The sequence below is a fragment of the Molothrus aeneus genome, chromosome 7 (assembly GCF_037042795.1).
Source record: "Molothrus aeneus isolate 106 chromosome 7, BPBGC_Maene_1.0, whole genome shotgun sequence".
Lineage (NCBI taxonomy): Eukaryota > Metazoa > Chordata > Aves > Passeriformes > Icteridae > Molothrus > Molothrus aeneus.
Genome location: NC_089652.1, coordinates 10,511,421 through 10,532,855, shown reverse-complemented (window position 1 = coordinate 10,532,855; position 21,435 = coordinate 10,511,421). Strand labels below are relative to the sequence as shown.

General features: G+C 40.4%; 1 protein-coding gene across 2 annotated transcripts; it reads left to right on the top strand.

Annotated features, from left to right (window-relative positions):
• Positions 1–6,575: 6,575 nt before the first annotated feature.
• STK17B (serine/threonine kinase 17b) lies at positions 6,576–20,862 on the top strand. 2 transcript variants are annotated; one of them, XM_066553180.1, is made up of 8 exons: positions 6,576–6,666; positions 8,678–8,836; positions 12,504–12,716; positions 14,369–14,513; positions 14,775–14,901; positions 15,763–15,811; positions 17,173–17,352; positions 19,186–20,862. In XM_066553180.1, the coding sequence occupies exons 2-8, from the start codon at positions 8,715–8,717 to the stop codon at positions 19,466–19,468; spliced, it is 1,119 nt and encodes a 372-aa protein (XP_066409277.1). In that variant the 5' UTR covers positions 6,576–6,666; positions 8,678–8,714; the 3' UTR covers positions 19,469–20,862. The 2 variants fall into 2 exon arrangements, with proteins under 2 accessions (XP_066409277.1, XP_066409278.1); XM_066553181.1 differs by having other exon boundaries at positions 6,617–6,666; positions 8,675–8,836.
• Positions 20,863–21,435: the final 573 nt, after the last annotated feature.

Here is a 21,435-nt window from a genome sequence, read left to right as displayed (position 1 = left end):
TTTCTAAGTCAATATTTCAAAATTTGAACTTGTTTCCTTTCAGATTACATTGCAGAAAAATGATACTAAAATTTTAACTAGAGATGTATTCTGACAAATTTCTCAAAGCTATGATGGATGTGAAAGGGAGCCAAGCTATGCTGCTCTCAATTCTTTCACCCGTTAAAAAACTTCTGAATAATGCAACTTTATCTCTTGGGTTTCAGTTGTTTCTTGTTTTCAGAACTTTGAGAAGCTTCTCATTCAGCCCGTGTTAGAAAAAGCCTTGCCTACTTGGAGGCTTTTGTTAAGCACTCAGGAGGTATATTGTTCAACTAATTTAACATCCTTTTGTGCTGACATCAATTAGCTTTTAAATGTATAGACCTACAGAACTCCACAGGACTCTGGTCTCCCTTATTCTGGGCTGCCTTCCAAAGCCATCCATCCTGTCCCTTTTGATTGCACATAATCCTGCAATCACCCAGAGACAATTGCTGACCACCTACACTGACTGGAGCTGTAGTGTCACAGTAAGACTCTGGGTTTGGGTTTGCTTTCAAAAGCAGCTCCCTCAGTCCAGAGTCGACTGGATGACTGTTACTCTGACATCAAGACTGAGCTGTTCAATAAAAACAGTCATAAAAGTGATTTAAAAAATAGTTGATTAGATATCCAAGGGTAAAATATCTTTTGGTTTTGGTTTTGCAAAATTAATGAGGCAGGGGATTTTGCTTGCAATGTTTTACATTGCCGGAACTTGTGGGCCCCATGGGCTGCCCCAGGCTGTTGGCCAGGTGGGTGCAGAGCCTTTGCAGTGAGGCAGGTGATGCTGATCCAGAAATCACAGCAGCAGGAGATCTGTTCCCATAGTGAGGACTGTGCCTTCCACAGCTGGAGGCTTTCTCATGCAGCCCTTGAGCTGGATTTTTCCCAAAAGCTCATTGTTTCTCTGGTGCCTGCTACTTGCAATACAAGCAGCTCATGAAACACTCCACTGACTATTCAACGTCTTCCATTTTAAACGAGGATTACATTTTTCATAGTTAGAAATGCCCATCCAGCAGTATAAGGTCAATAAAAGAGGATTTTGCTGAGACATCATATTTAATTGCCACGCTGACTGCAGTCAGACGTTGGAGCTCACTAATTTTAAAATCGATTACTGTATGAATAAGAAAATAAATCTGGGAAGCCTCATAAATGATTCTAAGCAGGAATGTAATTGTAGGTGCTGTAATGATAAGACAGGGCAGTTCCACGCAGCACACAAGATACAGCCGTGGAGGAGGGCTGGAGTGAGCACAAGGCTGAGAGTAGGCACAGAAAAAGGACTGCACTTCAAGGGTAGGGAAGCAGGACAGTGAGCTGTGATGAGCCCTGGGATATAAAACAGGACACTTCCTACTTGAAAATTAGGCTATGATAATGCACCTAGGAAAAAATGAGTGTTCATCCTGAAATACATTGGTGTTACTGCAACTGCAGGACATGCTTTAACTGATTAGCTTTGAAAATAAGTACACAATCAGAAAATTCTATGTGGTTTGGCTTTTTTGTTTCGTTTTATTGGGACTGGGTTGTTTTTTTGTTTGGGCTGTTTTCAGGAAAACTAAGGCTTCTAAATAAAATAAGGGTGGTGACTGGAAATGGTCTTACGTTTGTACAAGTAATGACTGTTTATTATTATCTGCATTGGCAAGGGATACCACTTCTGATAAAAGATTAAATCATCACAACCAATGGTGACTTTCCCTTTTCAATGTGATGGGCCAAATCCCTAATGTTTAGATGTGTCAAAATGCAGATTTTGGTATTTTTTTTTTAATATACTTGATATTTGCATTACGGTTGTATAAGGACCATGCATTTCAACAAAGACAAGAATTGATGTGGCATTTCCAAAGCTCACTTAGGGTAATTAGAATTTTCTCAATGACCTTGGTAGTTTTAGCCAAGCAGATGCAAGTCTTGATTCCATTCACACTCTAATGACATTATCAAAAAAATACTGTGTAAGAGGGTGGGAGGGTTTCATGATGGGTTTCTGTACCTAAAAGCTGACCTGTTTTTTTTACCTGAAAGATAAGACTATTGAATGATTGAATATGAGAGTCAGGAGAGGAATTCCTTGTGAGTTTTCTTGTGCAACATGGTCACTGAGACGGTAGGAGTTTTATATAAACTTGAAGTCCTAAATGAGAAGACAACTCCCATGTTGAACCATACTGGTTCAATAGTTCCATTCAGCAGGACATTTTTCTGCAATGAGTCTGCAACACTCAGGAGACTGCTGTTTATTATCAGCATTGCAGGGAGGAGGAGAATTATGATAATATTAACTACATAAATCACACGTGGAGGATGCTTTTTCTTTGCACGCTGTTTTTCCTGGGAATGATGTAGCCTTGAGGACATCCATGAATCCTGATCAGCAAGGCTGCTTTTTGAATAATTGACTGAACATTTCTACTTGTAAGGGCTGGTACAGTATGGAAAGGGAGTTCTTTAGAGGAGAAGGTGGTAATGAGGGATGTGGTGTGGAATACTGCTACCCCCAAGTCAGTTGATGTTCCTGCCCTTGCTAGGTTAGAGTTTGGATTATTCAGCATGTTTGAAAGTGTGTAGAGTTTTACAAGTTTTTGTAGTGGGGATGCAGGCATCCAGAATCTAACAGGATTATAGGTGCATCTTCCTCATTTTTGACAATTACTTGATATAATTTTATACCAAGTTCTTTGTTTTTAAAGAATTTCAGGCACTGAGAATATGGAGTGCATATTTATTTCTAAGCTTTAAGTAGAACACGGTGTATTTTTTAATCCTTTCCATACTTTTCAGTTAAAGTGTTCACAAGACTGTATATCAAATACAATTCCAAGTTTTTCTATCTTTCTACAAGCCAGATTAAGTTTCATCTGAATTTGGTACATGACTTTCACAAAACACTCAATGGGGAATACCTGCTTCAAGCATTAAGATGGTTTCCCTCCTTTTCCCTATTTACATTGCATTACATTTCAGGATTTTTTTCTTCGAGGCAGAGAGAAGAGATAGAAAATGTGTTGAGTGTGTTACAGGGGCACACAATGTGTGTCATTGTGCCTGGCTTCAAGGAATGTACTATAATGTTTGACTGCTCACAGATTTACATAATTTGAATACAGGACTGTTGTGTTGTATTCCCTGTTACTCAAAAACATTTGGGGAAAAGATTTTTCTGTGTATAATTTTATTTTCATACTGATCTCTATTTTGTTTAAGACCATGTTTCATCATGAAATCACTTAAGTAAAATAAATCTTCTTACAAAATCTGCTTTGTAAAACATCTCTTTTATTGTGCCTCTGAATATGCTGTAACATCCTTTTTGAAGTGAGTACTTTTAGAGCATTCTGTCTTTTGGAAGCATTTAAAAACCTTTAGAGAAACCACAAGATACTCTTTCTGACATCTCCTTTGCTAAGTGATTTCTAGTGGCCTGTGGAGTCTGGCATATTACAAATCATGATTCTGGAAGTGGGGAAATTAAGGATTCTGCAGCCATATGCAACATAATTTGAATAAGAGCTACGTATGAAAAAAAAACCCTTATGACAAACAAAGCACCAGAGCTGGCAGCAAAATACTTCCCAGAAGTGGCTGTAACTCAGGAAAGCTCTCTTTTTCACAGGGGAATGCCTTCTGTTGTCTTTTATTAAAGTCAGTGGCCCCTACCAAATATTTCCTTCTTCTTTTCTAAGAGATGGTAGTGGTTAGAGTGGGAGAAACTGGTCTTTAATCAGCTCTTAGGCAAGGGTTCTCCCCACCACGACACAGCCCAAGGAGAATGGTTAAATGGCACCTTGTCACTTCTCCTGTGTCTTACACAAACTGTTTGGAGAACCTGATGGTGAAGTGACATTTCCATTTTTAACAAACTTTTTCTGGAAGGTGATTTTGCATTCTCTTGCTGCTACTCGAGGTGCAAGCTAACCTGAGTCATTGAAGGAGAGCTGCTGTGGGAAGAAGTGAGGCTTTGGGACTGGAGATCTTTCAGAATCTGTTCTCTGTTATTCTTGATGTCAGACTCATGAGGTATTTTCATCCAGGTCGCTGATAACTGATGCCACATAGTGCACAACCACTCACTCACTTTCCCTCGGTGTAAACACTGCAGTTGGCCTGGAGCTCCTGCTGGGTGACACTGAGGCAGCTGGGGGGAATCCAGAGATTTCCCACTGCACTGAGCATTGCCTGCCTGGTGTGAGAAGGTGGTGCAGAGATTTTAGCACGGGGGGAGTCAGATTTTTTTAAATGACCTATATTAAATAAAAGCGAGTTGGAGAAGGCTCAGACACACTGAGCTTCCAGCTGTGCAGCTCTTAATGTCATGTGCTTGTCCCCACTGTACAGTTCCCTGCTGAGAAGGGTAGGTGCCATCTCTTCAAACATCATGACTTGAACTGAAACCAGCATTCCTTGAGGGAGCAGAGCTTTTTCCACAAGGCTGGCTGCCTGGAACACCTGTGCCTCTGATCACCGGGGGCTGTGCATCGCAGCTGTGCTAAATGGCTGCTCATCAAGTGGGGGAATCGTTCTCTCCGTGAAAGCCTCTACAAGCTGAAAAGAGCCAGCTTTATAATGAACTGATAATCAAGGTAAGCCAGAGAAGAAGTAACTAAGAATGGGAGTTATGAAGCTAACACCTTTAATTGCTATTTTTTAATGATCCCACAGACCAGGTGTATACATTAGGAATAATAATAGTTCGTGATCCTGTGCTGTTGTGACCTTCAGCCTACCCATTCCCCCTCCTCCACCTTTGTTTGTCCTTCTCAGTTGTGGTGTATCTAAGTAAAATTCCAAAGTCCTCAGGGTGGAGTCCTGTCAATTATACCCTTCTCTAAGTGCCATTCATGTTTCCATGGCATTATAGAAATAGATAACCAAGAGTACAATAACATGCATGTCATGAAGCATTTTTGGTATTTACTTGGTTTTCAAAACTTAAAGGGAGAGTAGAGCAAATCCTGAAGAGCATCAGTAAAGACAAAAAAGCAGCTAAGGAGACAAACATAAGCACTGTCATTTACTTCTTGGCACCACCTGCTATAATAACCTAAAACATCTTAATTGTGGCCATCATTTAAATTTACTCTGTGGCTCATTTGGTATGTCTGGAATGCTGCCTGCTTTTCATACTGCACAAAGAGCACTTCTCAACAAAACCAATCCTGTCCATATGTTGTATTTTTATTTGACAGATGTATTTGAAATCATGTTATAATCAAGAAAGGGTATGATCTGGAACCCTGCAGAGATGGTTGAACTCTGTGGGAGAGAGTAAAGATTTTGGACTGCTTTTGTCAAAAATATCCACAGCTCAAAGTGCTAAAAAGCCAGATGGAAGTTCAAGCAAGCAGGAGTTACATGTTTTCAGTAGGTACCTCAGTCCGCCAGCTACATGGTGTGACGTATTCTAGACTCTTCAAGAATGCTTTCTTATCTTCATTTATGTTACTCTCATCTTAATGCAAGCCTTGCTGTGACTGCATGACTTAGGCACTGTAATAAACACAGCAATTACCCATTTCACTGGCAGTGCCATGGCACAGAATTACCCCAGTAACTCTAATGGTGCACTGCTGAAATTAAATACACAGCTCTTAAACTCTTATGCTACATTACTATTACTGCCTTCATGACAAATGTATTATAAAACGGATGTTTGCAAATTTTTTGCTCGTTGGATTGCTTCAGAGGAAATGAATTTGACAAACAAATTGCAACTATTTTATAACTCTTTCTGACTTCAACTAATTTCTGAACCGTGCTTTAGGCTATTTTGAGTCTTTGAAACCACAGGTTGGAGTCTTTTAACTTTTTTTTTTTTCCTGTGGGCTTCTCAGGAGGCTCTGAAGACCCTGTTTCTACTTGCATGCATGACTAAGAGATTGTCAAACATGCTCCGTGCGAGCCGTGTACTTTTAGAGGAGGACTGAAAGCGCTCTGTTCCCGGCAGCTCTCGGTGAGAACTGTGACAACTGGTTTATGGCTCGCTTTCTAACTGGACTGGGCCAGCGCTGCGGTCTCGGAGCTTTCGCGGCTGCGTCACTCGCACAGCAGCGGCGGCGGGGCCCGCACGGGGCCTCTGTCCCCGCGGCTCCGGCTCTGTCCCCGCCACATGCCGCACCAGGACGGAGCGGAACCGCTGCGGGCGCGGTCATGTCCCCGGCTCCCCACCGCGGGGGATGCACGGGACGCCGTCCTGCACCGGGACCTGCCCGCGTGCCCCGCTGCTCCAGCGCTCAGGGATGCAGCGGACACACCGAGAACCTTTCGATACGGGGTTTCGCTGCCACAGCAGCGGGACCGGGACGCGCCATCGGTGCCTTGTGGCAGAAGCGGCGGCTCCGCGCACCCCGCGAGGTGCGGACACGAGGGAGCGCCCCAGCGCCCCCAGCTCCCTCACGGCCGGGCGGCACCTGCTGCTGGGGGCCGGGCAGCCAGCAGGGGGCGCTGCCCGCCAATCGCCGCGCCTCTGGACGCCGCGGCTGGGCGCGGATTGGCTGTTCTGCGCGGTGGGCGTAGCCTGGCACACGCGCTGCTGGGACAGCCGCTCCCCGCGGCTTGCGCCTTTCAAACGCTGAGAGGCGGCGAGAGAGCGGCAGCGGGGCCGTGAGGGACGGCGGGCGGCGGCTAGCGGTGAGTGTGCCCGGCCGGGGGGCTGCTGTGCGGTGCTGTGCTGCTGGCTGGGCGCGGTGGAAGTGGCCGGTGCCGGGTTGCACCGGCGGCAGCGCGGGGGTGCCTGTGAGGGCAGTCGGGGACAGGGCTGGGTCCCGCCCGGCCGCTGCCGCCCTCCGTGGTCCTTCGCTGCCAAACATCGTCCCGGCCCGGACCAGGGACACGACGTCTTTAGAAAAGTTTAAAGGAGCTGGCTTTTTTCCCTGTAAACTTCCCTAGTTTAGTGGGAAGCTTTTTTTTCCTCATAGCTGGTTGAATCTCATTCTCCTGGGTAGATTACGTATTTCTTTGTGGGTTTCTGCCTGCTGTGGGTATGTGTTCTTCTCTATTCTTGATGATACTGAGCTAAAAAAAAGGAAATGTGGTGTCTTACCGGAGAAACAACGTCAAGGCAACGTGAGGCAGGAGTTCTCCTTAATAATTGCTGTGTACGAATGATCATGCACAATGAAAGCTTTTGTAATAAGTTCGATAATGGTAATAAATTTGATAATAGTAATCTCTCAGTCAGTGAGGCCAGTTATCGAACACAAATGGTTTTCTGCTGAAGTACAGCAGGAAGAAGATACAGTTTAGGAGTTAAAGTCACTGAGTGAGCACAGCCCTCAGGAGAGTCATGTAAAATTTCAGACATGAAAATCATCCTCTTAAATGGTAAACTGCCATATAATGGGGGCAGAAGGAATGCTTGCTTGTTACAGAGTGAGTCAAAGACTTGTGTATTAGATTGTATTGTGACCTTTTCATAATTTCGTAAAGAAGCTATTTCCTGCATATCAGATGATACTTTGAAGATATTTTTAAACGGTGTACTTTGTGTCTTTTTCCTGCTAAATTATGTACAGTGATTTGAATCCAAAATAGTTCTAATATGAATATCCATGTTCCATCCCACACGGGAATGTGAACAATGCTGGATGGGTAATGGGTTACATTTGGATCGTAACTAGTTCGAGTGCTCCCCCAGAAGTGTCTGACAGTGCATTTCTCTCATTTAAACTGCAAGTGTATTTTTGTGAGCTTGCTAACTGTCTCTGAATTGTAATTTGCCTTATTTTTTTTTTCATTAATAAAGGTAAACATGCTCTTTAACTTGAAGAAGCCATCAATTACTACTTCTGGTATCCTTCAGTAACCTTTTTCTGCCTTGCTTTTGCATTTCACCTGAAGAGATGCTTCAGGCCTATAAACGTGAACACCAAACCCCAGTATTTTTATTGGGTTTGGTTTTGTTGGGTTTTTTTTTTTTTTCACTGTAGTAGAAAAGCAGTGGGTGGGTGTATCTTCATAATGTGCTGTTCTACTGGTTTATTAAGGTAATTTAATCAGGATTACTACATCATTTGATTCTAAATGATCTGAACTTGCAAAGAGGCCTTTGCCCATTCATGCTTCTCTCTGACAATTAACTCGGCCTTAAAAAGGAAACTTGGAGGAGCTATGAGTGAGCCTAATAACAAATATGAATATTCCCACCGGGAAAAGAACCCCACTTTGTCCTCTTGTTACCTATTCCTGCTGTGTTGCAGTAAACAAAGAGGAAGGAATTTTGGTAAATTCCCCCAGGAACAAATATCTGTTAAAAGTGTAAACATAAATGAAGTGTGGAACACACCCAGAATCCAGAGAAGAGTTTCAAAAAGATTAAGAAAAGGTACATCTCATTAATAGGAAAGTAGCTCTTAGCATTTTTATTAGAACTAAAGCTTATCCCTAGTATCTTACAGATATGCTCCAGGGAGGAAAATAATCCCCAACTTATCTGGAGTGTTTACATTATTCAATTAGCACGTCTTGATTAGTATTCCTTTCAGGTTTTATTTTTACAGTGATTAAATGTGTTGTTTTCAGGCTGCTCCTGAACAGAGTTCTGGCTATTCTAATTTTATAGCTCTAAACTCACAATATTTGTATACTTTCCTGTGCTGTAGCTATGGAATTTCCAAAACTCTTAATTGTTTTGCTTCAGCAGGTGGCTGGTATAAGAGAGAGACCTGCTGCTCCTGACCATGTCGAGGAGAAAGCTGGAGAATAAAAGCCTTTCTGGCTTGTTGGCCACATCTCTGCACACACCAATCAAGACAGAGAACTTCTACAATTTTTATATGCTTGAATCTAAAGAGCTAGGAAGGTAAGATAATTCCTTATTTTATTTGAGCAGAGGAATTTCTGCTGCAAGGTAATTCTCTGTACAATGAAGCAAACCTTGGTGGTAGTAGATGGAGAATGAAGTATGCCCTCCTCCTTCCCTGTTCCCTTCTTTGCATCACAGTGGGTTCTTTAGGGACCAGGAAAAGGGACAGTGAGGCATAAGCTGCCAGCCTATTCCATGTCAGAGATCCGGAGAGTTTTCATAGGCATGTAGATTTGGGATTATCTTCCATTCCCTGCCACATAGATTCCTGGGCATGGCCTAAACAAGAGATGACATAGGGTGATACTGTAAGAAAAAGAATGAGGATTTTGACTTGGTTGTTCCAGGTGTTTGGGTGAGTGTTCTGAAACCCAGAAAACAAAGACCTTTCCTCTCCCCTTCCCAGCCTCCAGCAGTTAGACCGAGCTTCAAACAAGCTGCTGTTTCAGAGCAGTTTTGCAGCCTGCTTCCCTTGCTCTTGTTTGCAACAGTAAAATAGGAACTAAAACAACGAAGCACCCAAACCCTCGGTGTTTGTGACACTGTTTCAGCCATACAAGTGAATGTGTGTTTTGAAATCACCGGGTTAATTCATACCTTGAGAATACTCAGTGCACTGCGTGTCAAGCCGTGCAAGCACGATGCTGTGCTCACGTTTCCAAGCTCCCTGAGCACAAGTGTGCCAGGTCAGTCTCACAGCTGTGCCTTGCTGTGCTCCATAGGGGTCCTTTGCACCTGCAGCTCCTTCTGTCAGCAGAGATGCTCTTCTGCATGTGGTGTGTGAGTCCTCAGCCTTCATTGTTCTCTTGGGTTTTTTCCTATTTTTCTAGCATGTGCTTTTTATCTGGTACACTTTTATAGAAGTGCACATTGCAGCCCATAACTTTCTTCTTTTCTTAACTTTTGTCAGCTCTGCTTTTGAATTCTAAGCTCTACAGAAGCAGTTTATATGCAGCACCCTCTAAACTCAGGTATTGTTCCAACGCTGGATTTTCAGACTCTGCATACTTGTGAGATGATATCTAAAGCAAACAAAAGTGTAGATTTTGTGTGAATTCCAGAACAGAGTTTTTAATTTTTTCTATGCATGCAAAACCAAGCATAACAAAGCAAGTGCCAAAATGCAAAGAAAACTGAAGCAGGACTCTGTTTTACAAACATATTTGTGATTTCTCCTGGCCTAACTACATGTGTATTTTTTAATGTTTTTAAGTGTATAAATGCTTTTTAAGTGATGTAAAATCCATCTTTTCTTTGTAACCTCTCTAAATGATTAATATGCTTTAATTTTCACTTGCAGTTTTCTTTTTCCTGTTGAGATTATGTGGTAAATAGTTCTCTTGTTCTCTGCTTAAGCTTCCCAAGCCCCAATTCTTCCTCCCACACCCTTATCTGTTGGGTCCTTTGGTATTTAAGACACTGACTCACAAAGCTGGCAGGTTAGGTTCTGTTTAGTGGGTTAAGTAGTTCTGTCCCTGGTGTGTCCGTGGCTTGGCTTCTTTTGAAGTAGTTCAATTTCTGTGGTTTCTGAGCTGAGATATGAAAACATCCTGAAATCAGTTTTTCTTGTAGAGCTGGGCTCTGAGGGGGGATGGTTACCCAGGCAAGGAGTGGGAACTGCTTCGCTTGCGTCAGTGCAGCACTTCCGAGCTGACGTTTTTGTGTTTCTGGAGCAATTTCCACAGCTCTAGAAGACTTTCTTTGTCTTATTTTTTTGCCTTAATTGGCACTCTGCTAATAAACAAACGGAAATTCTTACATCTCAGATCTGGAGGTATCACTGATCCTTCAGAGTTGTTAAACCCACAGGAACCAGAAGGAAGATTTGCCAAAATTGCTGGGGAGGATTGTGCTGTTCTCATGAAACTGAACTGGTTCCCCTTTGTTAATTTTAGAGACACTTTGGTGGCTGGCAGGGCCGATGTGATGCTAAAAGGAGAATGTGAGCTGGAAGGGGGAGGGTTTCCAACTTTGTGTGTATTATGAAGTTGAGCTCAGTAACTTCAAATGCTCTGCAGCAATAAGCTGGGTTAACAGCTGGGAAAGAACGTGGCCATTTCAGGCTTACAAATAGTAGCTAAGGTGAAGAGTGTGCCTGTGTCAGCCTAAATAACTTTCACCTCTGAAGTCTAGTGCTTTCAAAAAAGGATAGAGAAAATCTACAACTAATTGATGTTGAAATAAATGATGACAGAAGGCCTGTTTTGTTGAATTTTTTTTCAAGGTACAGCAGAATGATTCAGAGTCATCTTTAAATATTTAATAATTTAAGCACGTTTGTGCAGTTATTTGCAAATGAAAATTGATTTTTTGCATGTGATGCTCATCCCTGTTTTGATTAAATACTGAAGTCTAGATTTTTTTTAAAAAATACTTTTTTTTAAAGAAATGTTCCTTTTAAGCACTGAGATTTTTGCACCAGAAAAAAGGCAAAGCCTGTAAGGCAGTGTGGTATTTTCTACTAAAGAAGCTAATTTAGTTTAAAGAACACAGTTTAGATAGCTCATTCTGAGCTGTTTCATTATGTTTGTCCTTAGTATGCTGTGGTAACAAAAACTACAGGTGGACAGGCTCATTTTGAAGAGATAAATGTAGGCTGTGCACTTTGTCCATAGCTTGATACTGTTTTTAGAACTTTACTCACAGTTTATTGCAGCCTTTCAAGTTGTTTTTTGTAAATAAGGTTTCTTTAAATAAATAGATTTTTTGTATATAAGGTTTCTCTTTACAATTTGAAAATGCTTGTATGGAACCAGGCATTTCTGGGAGTGCCAAAAACATTAGTAACTATCAATTATTTTTTTCAGGAATTTATAACTTGGCTTAAAAAACTGCAATTTTTTCCTCCTAAGTTTTTCAAAGATCAGCTTGGGGTTTTAACTACAGTATGTGGTTTTCTTCTAAAACCATTTCTTTGCCAAAATATGTTTTTGTTTCCCTACCTAAACAGTTGGCTAGGAAATAAAGCAACACACTTTGTCTAACTGTAATTGAGGAAGAGAATGCTAAATGGTGGGTGCTTTTCTATTAAGATGTTTTGAAACATTTTGCAGATACCTGAGATTTTTGTAGCAGTACTACATGGTTTGTGGAAGGAAATTCTCTTTATGACTAAATTTTTTTTTTTCACTGAAAACCTCCTGCCCCACCCATGCATTTAAATGTGCTTTATTTTTCCCTTTCATTCTCTGCATTTCATAGGGGTTTGCTTTGTTTGTTATTGTCCTGTAGGTGTTTTAGTGAGGTTGAGGGTTTTTTAATATCTTGCCAACCTGGACAGAGCTCTGGGCAGTCTGGTAAGACCTCATGGCCAGCCTTGCTTTAAGCAGGAGGTTTTAAGGGACCTCCAGAAGTCCTTTCCAACCAAATTATCCTGTCACCTGACCATGAGAATGTCCCTGTAACCTGATACTCTGATTTAATGTTTAGCTAGGCTGTATAAAGGGAATTTTCCTGGGTCTCACCAGAGCTTCATCTAGCTTAGTGTCCTTCGACAGTGCCTGCAAGTCAGCGTTCAGGAAACAGTGTAAGAGTAGGCCAAACACGGCATTTCCCAATGCATTTTTTGTTTGTTTGCAATTGTTTGCTGTGTCTTCTTATTTCTGATGTTAATTTATGCACTTTTGATTTCCTGCATCTCAGTGTTTTCCCTTTTATTTCGTAGAGGAAGATGTGCTGTGGTTAGAAAATGTGTAGCTAAATCCACAGGCCAAGAGTATGCAGCTAAATTTTTAAAGAAAAGAAGGAGGGGTCAAGACTGCAAAGCAGAGATTGTGCATGAAATTGCTGTCCTTGAATTAATGAAGTCCAATCCTCGAATAGTTAATCTGCATGAAGTCTATGAAACAGCAAATGAAATCATCTTAGTGTTGGAATAGTAAGTATGCCTTCATCACATGTTCCATGTTTGTAGGAAAACATCTGTCAATATATTAATTTTTGCATGAGTTGCCTGAATGCCCAGAAGAATTGCAACAGTACCCTGTATACATGATGCTAATCTTTCATTGTAATATACTTTATATTTTTTCCTTTAATGATGTTTCAGGCAGGCTGACTGGAAATAATGTTCTTGGAATACTGTAGAAGGTCCTGAGTGCTTTGATGCAACTTAAAGCACAAAAAAACAATTCCAAGTATGTAGAGGTTGAGCACATCCATGCTTGTGAACTTCAAGTTAGCACCTGACATTTTTTTGGTGACTGGAGACTTACAGTTACTTTGTTTGTTTTGAGCTCCTAGATTTAGTGGTTTTGCTGTTTTAAGGTTGACTTTTGGAACAGTTTCCTAAAAAATTCCTGTATTTTTTACAGATGTTCCAAAAGCTTCTTATTAGCTCTGAAAATAAGTTTAATTTGGGAATTGAATTTGCATTATCTATCATATTTGTTGTATGTGTAAATTTTTGTGTGGAATGCAAGGAACAAAAATACAGCCTGTGAAATTAATTCTTTTTAAGATTTAAGTTTCTTGTACAAAATATTTGAAGTGCTGTTGATGGTGGTCTCTGTAGACCATGGTATATTCTTTGGAAAATTTGAAGGAATTTTGCTAGATTGTATCTGTAAAAGCTTTTTTTTTCCCCTGGAACTAGATGACCCCTAACATATCATTTGTTCTAAGGCTTTTTTCTTGCAAATCCTTTCCTACAGAGCTTTCAGCTCTTTAGCCATGTGGGTGCCCACCCATCCAGACCATAATATAGCTTGAATACAGGAATACTGTGGGAGCCAGTGCTGAAAACCTTGTGAGAGCTGCAATCCATGGCATCCTCTGCCCTTCCCCTCATGTCCATGTTGCCTTAAGGTCACCTGGGGGGAGGCATTTCTGGCACCTCCCATAACCTCAAACAGTTTGTGCCTGTGTTCATGCATTTTGTCCATTATCTGACTCTTTACTAGACTCTCATTTTGGAGAGTTTGGTAAATTTAGCAATGAAGTTTAGGCTCAGTGATCTGGAGTTTTGGGGAAGCCCTTCATCCATGAGAGAGAGACTTGAGGCACTCAGAGCAGGCTGAGTAATGATCTCAAACCCAGCCTGAAAGGAGGCAGCTGACACTGCAGCCAAGTGTAGGAATAACTCACAAACCACAGGGGCACAGATATTTCCATGCTGCTTTACACTGCTCTGAATTATTTATGAGCTGGTCTCATGGAAGACATTTTAGATTTGACTTGAAAAGAAAGGCTTCTTTGATTAAGGTCTGATGATAGAACTCAGCTTCTGGAAGGCATCTTCCCGCTTGCTTGAGGGGACCAGAGCATTATGAGGTTACCAGTCAAAGTGCTTTTTGCTGTCTCAACTGCTGTTTCAGGCTATAAGGAAAGAAAAAGCATCATCACATTTTTTCCCTTTTTCTAAGTGTTTATATTAAATGTTTCAGTGTAAATATGTAAAAAGAAAAATATTCCCAGCCTCTCTGATATTACAGATACATGTTAGATAAATATGTGCTATTAAAAACATTTTTTCTTGCTAAAGATTCAAAATTTAAATTTAATACATAGATCTTCTTCAATGTGTTTCAGTGCTGCTGGAGGAGAAATATTTGACTTGTGTGTCCCAGATCTGGATGACAGAATTGGTGAAAGGGATATTGTAAGGCTTATAAGGCAAATACTTGAAGGACTTTGCTGCTTGCATGAAAACAATATTGTTCATCTTGATTTAAAGGTGAGGCTGCCGCAGACTTTGTTTTAGCACTTTATCTTCAATTTATTTTGTTCATCAAAGTAATTTGTTAAATACATAAAAATGATTAGGAGAAGGAGATTAAATTATATTAAAATGAGATGAAAAGGATAGAGATGAAATATTTTTAAATAACATTTAGCAATAAATATTTAATAATAGAAGCTGAAGTGTCATTTAGTACATTGGACTTTTTTTTCAGATTGAATTTATTAATTAGGAATGTAATGTTTTCTATTCTAGCCTCAAAATATTTTGCTGAGCAGCATCAATCCTCTTGGTGATGTAAAAATTGTAGATTTTGGGATGTCCCGGAAGCTTGAGAATTCCAATGAACTGCGGCAGATCATGGGAACCACAGAGTACCTCGGTATGCAAGGGCTGCTCACAGCCTCTCATGTGGGCTTTCCAGAAAACAGGAACAGTTCATGGAGCACACTGAGCAACTTACAGGCTGATAAACAGCATCACAGGACAAGGCAACATGTTTGAGCTGCTTTTTTTAAAGAGTAGTCAACAAATATTTGCACCAAAAAATCTTGAATTATATCAATAAGTGCAGCTCTCAATTTTATACTGTAGTATTTGTTAAATTGTTCTAATTAGGATTGAAATACAACATCAGCATGCACAAAGAAATGTTCTTTGAATTAATGTAACATCTTTAATGTTATTCAGTTTGATGATTCAATGAGATTAAAATATTTGTTGGAAAGGGAAAGATTGCAGTTAACACTTGGCCCTCTCTGAGGGACAAGTTTCCTTCATGGATTGCCAGCGCTCAATGTTAAGAGCACTTCATTCTGCAGTGAATAACTTGCTACCTAGCCTGTGCTAACAGCCACTGATCCTAAAATCGGCTTGGTCATCTTGTGTTGCAGCTTTGACATGCTGAAGGCTCTGTGCATTCCCATTAAAAAGCTGTATAATTCAAAACCTCTTAGGAGAAAAATATATGTGCATGCATCTGATTAGAACACGTCTTGAAACTTGGATAAACTTGAGGCCTTTAGTGCCACTTCGGTGTGAACCAAGTAAACATCCATGTCTAGGCAAATGGAAATAGCTTTTTGCCACCTTGTGGCTTGGAAATAATAAATCTAATTATTGAAACTACATGTTGAGTCTCATAATAATGGCTGGCAAAAGAATGCCAGAAATGTAGTGTATGATTCAAAGCCATTTGAATAAGATATTTATTAAAGCATTTTTCTTCTCCACATCTCTTTAGCTCCAGAAATCTTGAATTATGATCCTATTACCACAGCTACAGACATGTGGTAGGTTTGATCTTCATTTTACTGAGGTTTGGTGGGACCCCTTAACAATCTAAGGGCCTGATGCAGTTTCATCTGACTTCCAAGAATCCCCTCCTGTTGGTGGGTTGGCTGAAAGAGGGAGGGGAGGGGATGAAGCCCTCAGGATATAACTCAGGACTTACAAGAGTTTATGGGTCTGTTGCACAGGTAGTGGGAAATGCAGGTGGCTCCTGAGCCTGTGGAGGATAGGTGTTTGTTCTGAGGGAATAATAACAGTGGCTGGATAACATACTTTATGTATAACTTACTCCTGGGTGACATGCTTCAGGTATTAGCTACTCTAGGACACTTCCCTCCCCACTTTTAGGTTGTTAAATAATTTTTTATACAAAGTGTAAGAAAGATGTAAACTTCCTACTTCTTATCTTTAGGGAAATACCTGCAGAGTGAATCATAAAAAATGACAAATACCTTGAACTGACCCACAACTTTTTGTAGTGTTCTAATTTTATGTGCTATGTTAAAGACTAGCTTTGAAATGTTTCCTTTGAAACATAAAATCTTCCGCATCTTAATTAATAATCACTGTTAAAAGTTGCTAGTTGCTCCTTTGAAATCCTCAATTCATAGTAGTAACTAAATCTGCTCATGAATGGTTTTTAATCACATATTATTTGCCTGCTTTTGTGGGAAGACATAAGAGAACCCCTATTGATGCTGTGCTCACCATGACAAGCCCAGCACCTGCATGTTTCCACACTGTAATGGGTTCTAGATTCTGATCTATCAGATCACAAAAATGTTTTTATTATGCATCAAGAAACCACCTTAAGATTTATCATAGCTGGCAGGATCTGTGGTACTCATGTTGATGTTCTTGGGAGAAACATCTCAGCTAGAAGGGATTGTAACACAACTCAGATGTCAAATGTACAGAGAAGTTGATTAAGTCTTTGCTCTGTTATCCAGAATTGCAGTGAAAGATGGGTTTTATTTGCATGTAGAATAGAAAGTCTGTCTTTTTTTTTGCAGCTCTATTATCCAGAATTGCCACATGTCCCAAGAGTGGGCTGTGTAAAAGTGGTATTTCCTTTTCCTTACAATCTCAGTAGGAAGAAAAGGGTCTATTGAAATCAAAGAGTTTTCAAAAATTCCTTCATTGAGATATATACACACATATCTTTCCTTGTGTGTGTATGTGCAGTCATGTTTGAATTACATAAAATTGAGGTGTAACATGTTGGCTGTGATTCTCAGAGTGGGATATGCCAGGAAGTTTGATCTGCAGCCCAGGAAATATGCAGGGTGTATTGTTCAGATTCTCCAGTAGGTTTATATATTTTTGTTCTCTAGTAGGTTTATACATTGTGTTCTTATCTCAGGAACATTGGTGTCATCTCCTACATGCTGCTGACACAAGAATCTCCATTTGTGGGAGCTGATGTTCAAGAAACTTACCTTAATATATCTCAAGTTAACGTGGATTATTCAGAAGATACATTCTCATCAGTTTCACAGCCCGCAAAAGACTTCATTCAAAAACTTCTCATAAAAAATCCTGAGTAAGTAGCAAACTCCTCCAGGCAAGAATCCTAAACTTGTGGAGCACCTAGAAAAAGTGAATGTTAATTTATGTCCTTAATGTCACTGATAAGGTCAGTTGGATATTTCACAATGCATTGGTATTTTTGACTGGATATTTTAAAGTGCAGGTTTATGCTTTTCCCTAATGTGTGAGAGGAATTTTGGATTCAGTGTCTGGCTAAAATTGTCAGATATTATTATTTTTACAGATAATGTTGTTATTATTAGGGAGGCTTGTTCTTTGAGGTTTTGTTTGAGTTTCTTTATATTTTCATTCAGATGACAGATTTTTATCAGATTTTATTAAAGTATGCTCTAGAAAGGTCACATTCTTTTCTATAATCATTGTAGTTTGGAAAGGCAATGCAACCTCATTGCAGTGCTTTCTTGTTTCCTGACTCACCTTTATCTTTTTATTTAAATACCTCTCTTACTATATTTTTATACTTGGCAGTGTTTTGCCTTGTTCAGTGTTCTAAAAATTATCTCAATCCAAAACAAAAACTTGTTTGTTTGTAAGGTACACCCTTAACTCTGCATTCTTGGGGAGTTCAGACTCCAATCAAGACCTTGCAAAGAAGCTGAACTTTGAGAGTGAGCTGGTCAGGTATTACTGACTGCAGTGCTAGATATGGTCACCTGTGGTGAGGCAGTAATCCTTGTCATCCTCAGAGAGCCTCCAGCAGCAGGAGTGAGCCTGCCTGCCTGCCTGAGAGAGGCTCTTGGGCAGGAGGAAAGGATGGCAGGTGATTCCTGGGAAGTGCCTGCTCTGAGGCAATGAGGATTCCATATAAAGTCTCAAGAGTCCTTCCTATCTTAACATCTCACATACACGGTTTGTCAGGATCTGAAAGGATTCACAAAACCCCAGTATCATGAGGGAATCTTGTCTTTCATGTTTGTGGAGCACCTAGAAAAAAGGAATCGGTGATGAAGAACCTGCTTTGATAACTCTTAGTGTGGACCTGTGGGATATTTAACATTCTGTCACAATTACTTCTCATTTTCTCCTGGGCATCTCAAGAGTGTGCATTATATACTCAATAAGCTGCCTTTTTTTTATTCCCATTCCAACTCTTGATGACTATACCTCCTTGAATTTTAAGAGGAAAGGTCTGTTCTCAGAGAGTCAACTCTGTTAAGTTACACTTTTCTGACTGAAAAATATTCCTGTGTTCTGGTGGAGTTAGGGACAAGTAGTGGGCTCTGCTGTCTTGGAGCCAGTTTTCTGGCAAGTTTTGTGGAAGTTAACAATGCAGAACACAATTAAAACTTGCAGTAGCACTGTACTAGGTTATCCAGAGGAGCAGTTTTCTAAGTCTGGTTTGTTTGGTAAGATCTATATTTTGAAAGAGTTTATGCCAGATGAATTGCAAAAGTAAAGCACTAGAAAATGTCAGAGTTGATGACATCCTGTTAACTTGGCTATCCTTGAAAGCATAATGACTGAATAATCATGAGCCTCACTGTTTATGGTCTGTATAAAACATATTACTTTAAAAGTAAAAGCAAGTGTCCATTTATGTGTACCATGTTGAAAACATTCCCAGGGACCATGTTGAGAACATTCCCAGAGACTACGTTCCTTGTTCTGGATGAAAGCTTACCAGCTTTAGGGTAAACCATCAACTAAATTTAGATGCATGTAGCCAATACTAACTGTGTTTTGTAGCAACTGAGGTGGGGATGAAAACACACCAATATTGACTCTTCAGTGTCAATTTTGCTCCGGATTTTTAGCATCAGAGCTATTTTAGTTTTTTAGTGTTGGTGGAATTAACTCAAGCACCTTTCCCTTTCTCCCCTGCAAGGGACAGGCCCACTGCAGCGGACTGTCTGTCCCACTCATGGTTGCAGCAAGGGGAGCTCACGCTCCTGTGCAGCCCTGAAGAGATCTGCTGCTCCTCTCAGCTGCCAGGACACACAGCCAAGTGCTCAGAAGAGTGGAGTGTAAAATGCAGCTGCAATGGGAGCTGCAGTGACAAGGAGGACAAGGAGAACATCCCAGAGGACAGCAGCACGCTCTCCAAACGCTTCCGCTTCGACGACTCGTTGCAGTATCCCCAGGACTTGGTGACAGACTTTGTGTGCTAATGTAGAACATGGACTTCTCATGGAATGAGTTCAGCATAATCTGTTCCAGTGGTGAAAAAAAGGTTCTGGCTTGCCAATTCGTGCAGCATTGGCATGCTGGAAATGCACTTTGATTCTTTTATGCTGGTGCCTCCTTTTCTATCCATTGCTGGCAGTGGATTTAACTCCCGAGGAATTGGAGTTGTTGCGCCAATAAAGTTAATTATTTTTTTTAAGAAGATATAATTATAATATTTTTGCACTTTTCAAGTTCTAGTCAAAAGATGGTACTAGAGTGAACAAACTGAAACCTGAATGAGTTTAAGCACAGCCTTTGCCAAACAGTGGTTGAACACATGCATGCTTTTAGGACTACCTTTTCTTTTAGTAAGAACTTGGGAAGGGAAGCAGAGAAGCTGAATCTTGCTGGTTTACTGGAGTTGCTGGCTACCATTCTCACCACTTTGGATAGAGGCTAAATTTGGTATGTTTTGGGACTGTGGTACATCTCTTGGGGCCATTTGGAAACCTGTTTTACCTCTAGGATCACTTGTAGTTCTGCCTTATGGATCTGGTCTACTTGGGCATTATCATGCATATTCTGTGTGGTTATGCTGTGTTGGATCTCTGCAACACTTGGCATAGAAAACAGGTAGATTGTCAATCCTTGTGCTTATGGTCCTTGGCTTTTTAGCATAAATTACATTTGAAGATGAGGTTCCTATGCTGATGTGAACATTTGAACTTGGTGGTTTATTTTGATCAAACCTCTGAAATAGTATAATCTACCTGTATTTATTTTTCCTTATCTTAAAAAAAACTCCACAACAATCCCCCCCAAAAAACTGCACACAAACAAGCCTCAAAACACAAAGCCTCTAGTTAAAGGAGTAAACAGAAAATAACCATTTTTGCCAGTGAAACAGCAATTAACAGTTTTTCTGTGTCCCTCTAATGTAGAAGTGTATCTTGCTGTCAATTAGTGTTGCCCATAATTATTCAGCTTCATGCCTGCTCTGAGAAATGGACTGCAGTGTGTTAGTATTTCAAGACAAACTACTAAAAATTGTTTTAAGACTTTAAAATTGGTTTAGTTAGTGGTATTTTTTAAAGTTCTGTGCCTTGCACTTTCACTTGTTTCTGGCTCTGAGGTAATAATGCCTGTGTCAAATTTTGTCTTAAAGCAAATGCCAGCTATGCCTTAACAACCTGAAAGTTATACTCATAAAATAAGCCCCTTAATCATAAAAGAGCCTGTGAGCTTTTTTGGGCAGTAAATTTATTATAACTCTTACAGATATTTTAAAAGTAAATGCCACTTCAAAATTTTTCAAGATTTTCCCCTCCTCAAAGGTTAAATTTAATTGTCTTTAAATTGGATTTGTTTTCTGCAATAAAATACCACAATCTGATAATCTTTTTGAAGTGTGCCTGTGGATTTGTCAGTAGTTGGGCAGATTGGTATTTTGGGATATGACTGAGAGGTGAACCTGATGAGTGGTAAAAGGTTGTGTTTTATCTTTCTTCACACAAGGAAAGAGCAGGTTTTTCCCAAACAGATTTCAGTGTGAGGTGTCACCAAAATGCATGGGGGGATTCAGGACTTTTGTCTTGGTTTGGGGGGATGCTCATGTTGACAAGTGGAAAGCAGACTGGGGTGTAAGGCATGTAAAACTTTTCAGCTTGTGTTTGTCAGAAAAAGTTCTCCAAGATTTAATTTCATGTGAAATAAAGTAACAGGTTTGTTCAGCAGAGACAAAGCTCTGGTAGCTGGGTGTGAGTGAGCCACACCAGGTCTTCTCTGTGGATTAATGCTCATGGAGCTTTTCTCAGTGGTACTGATTGTATATACAATTAAAGGGTTACTTTGCAGAGGCAGCTGTTGGATTCTGCTCAGGTACTTTACACCCTTACTTTTCAAAGTCCTTGGCTTTTCCCCGTTGTAGTCTTACATGACCTTTGGATTTTTTTTTTTACCATCATGGACT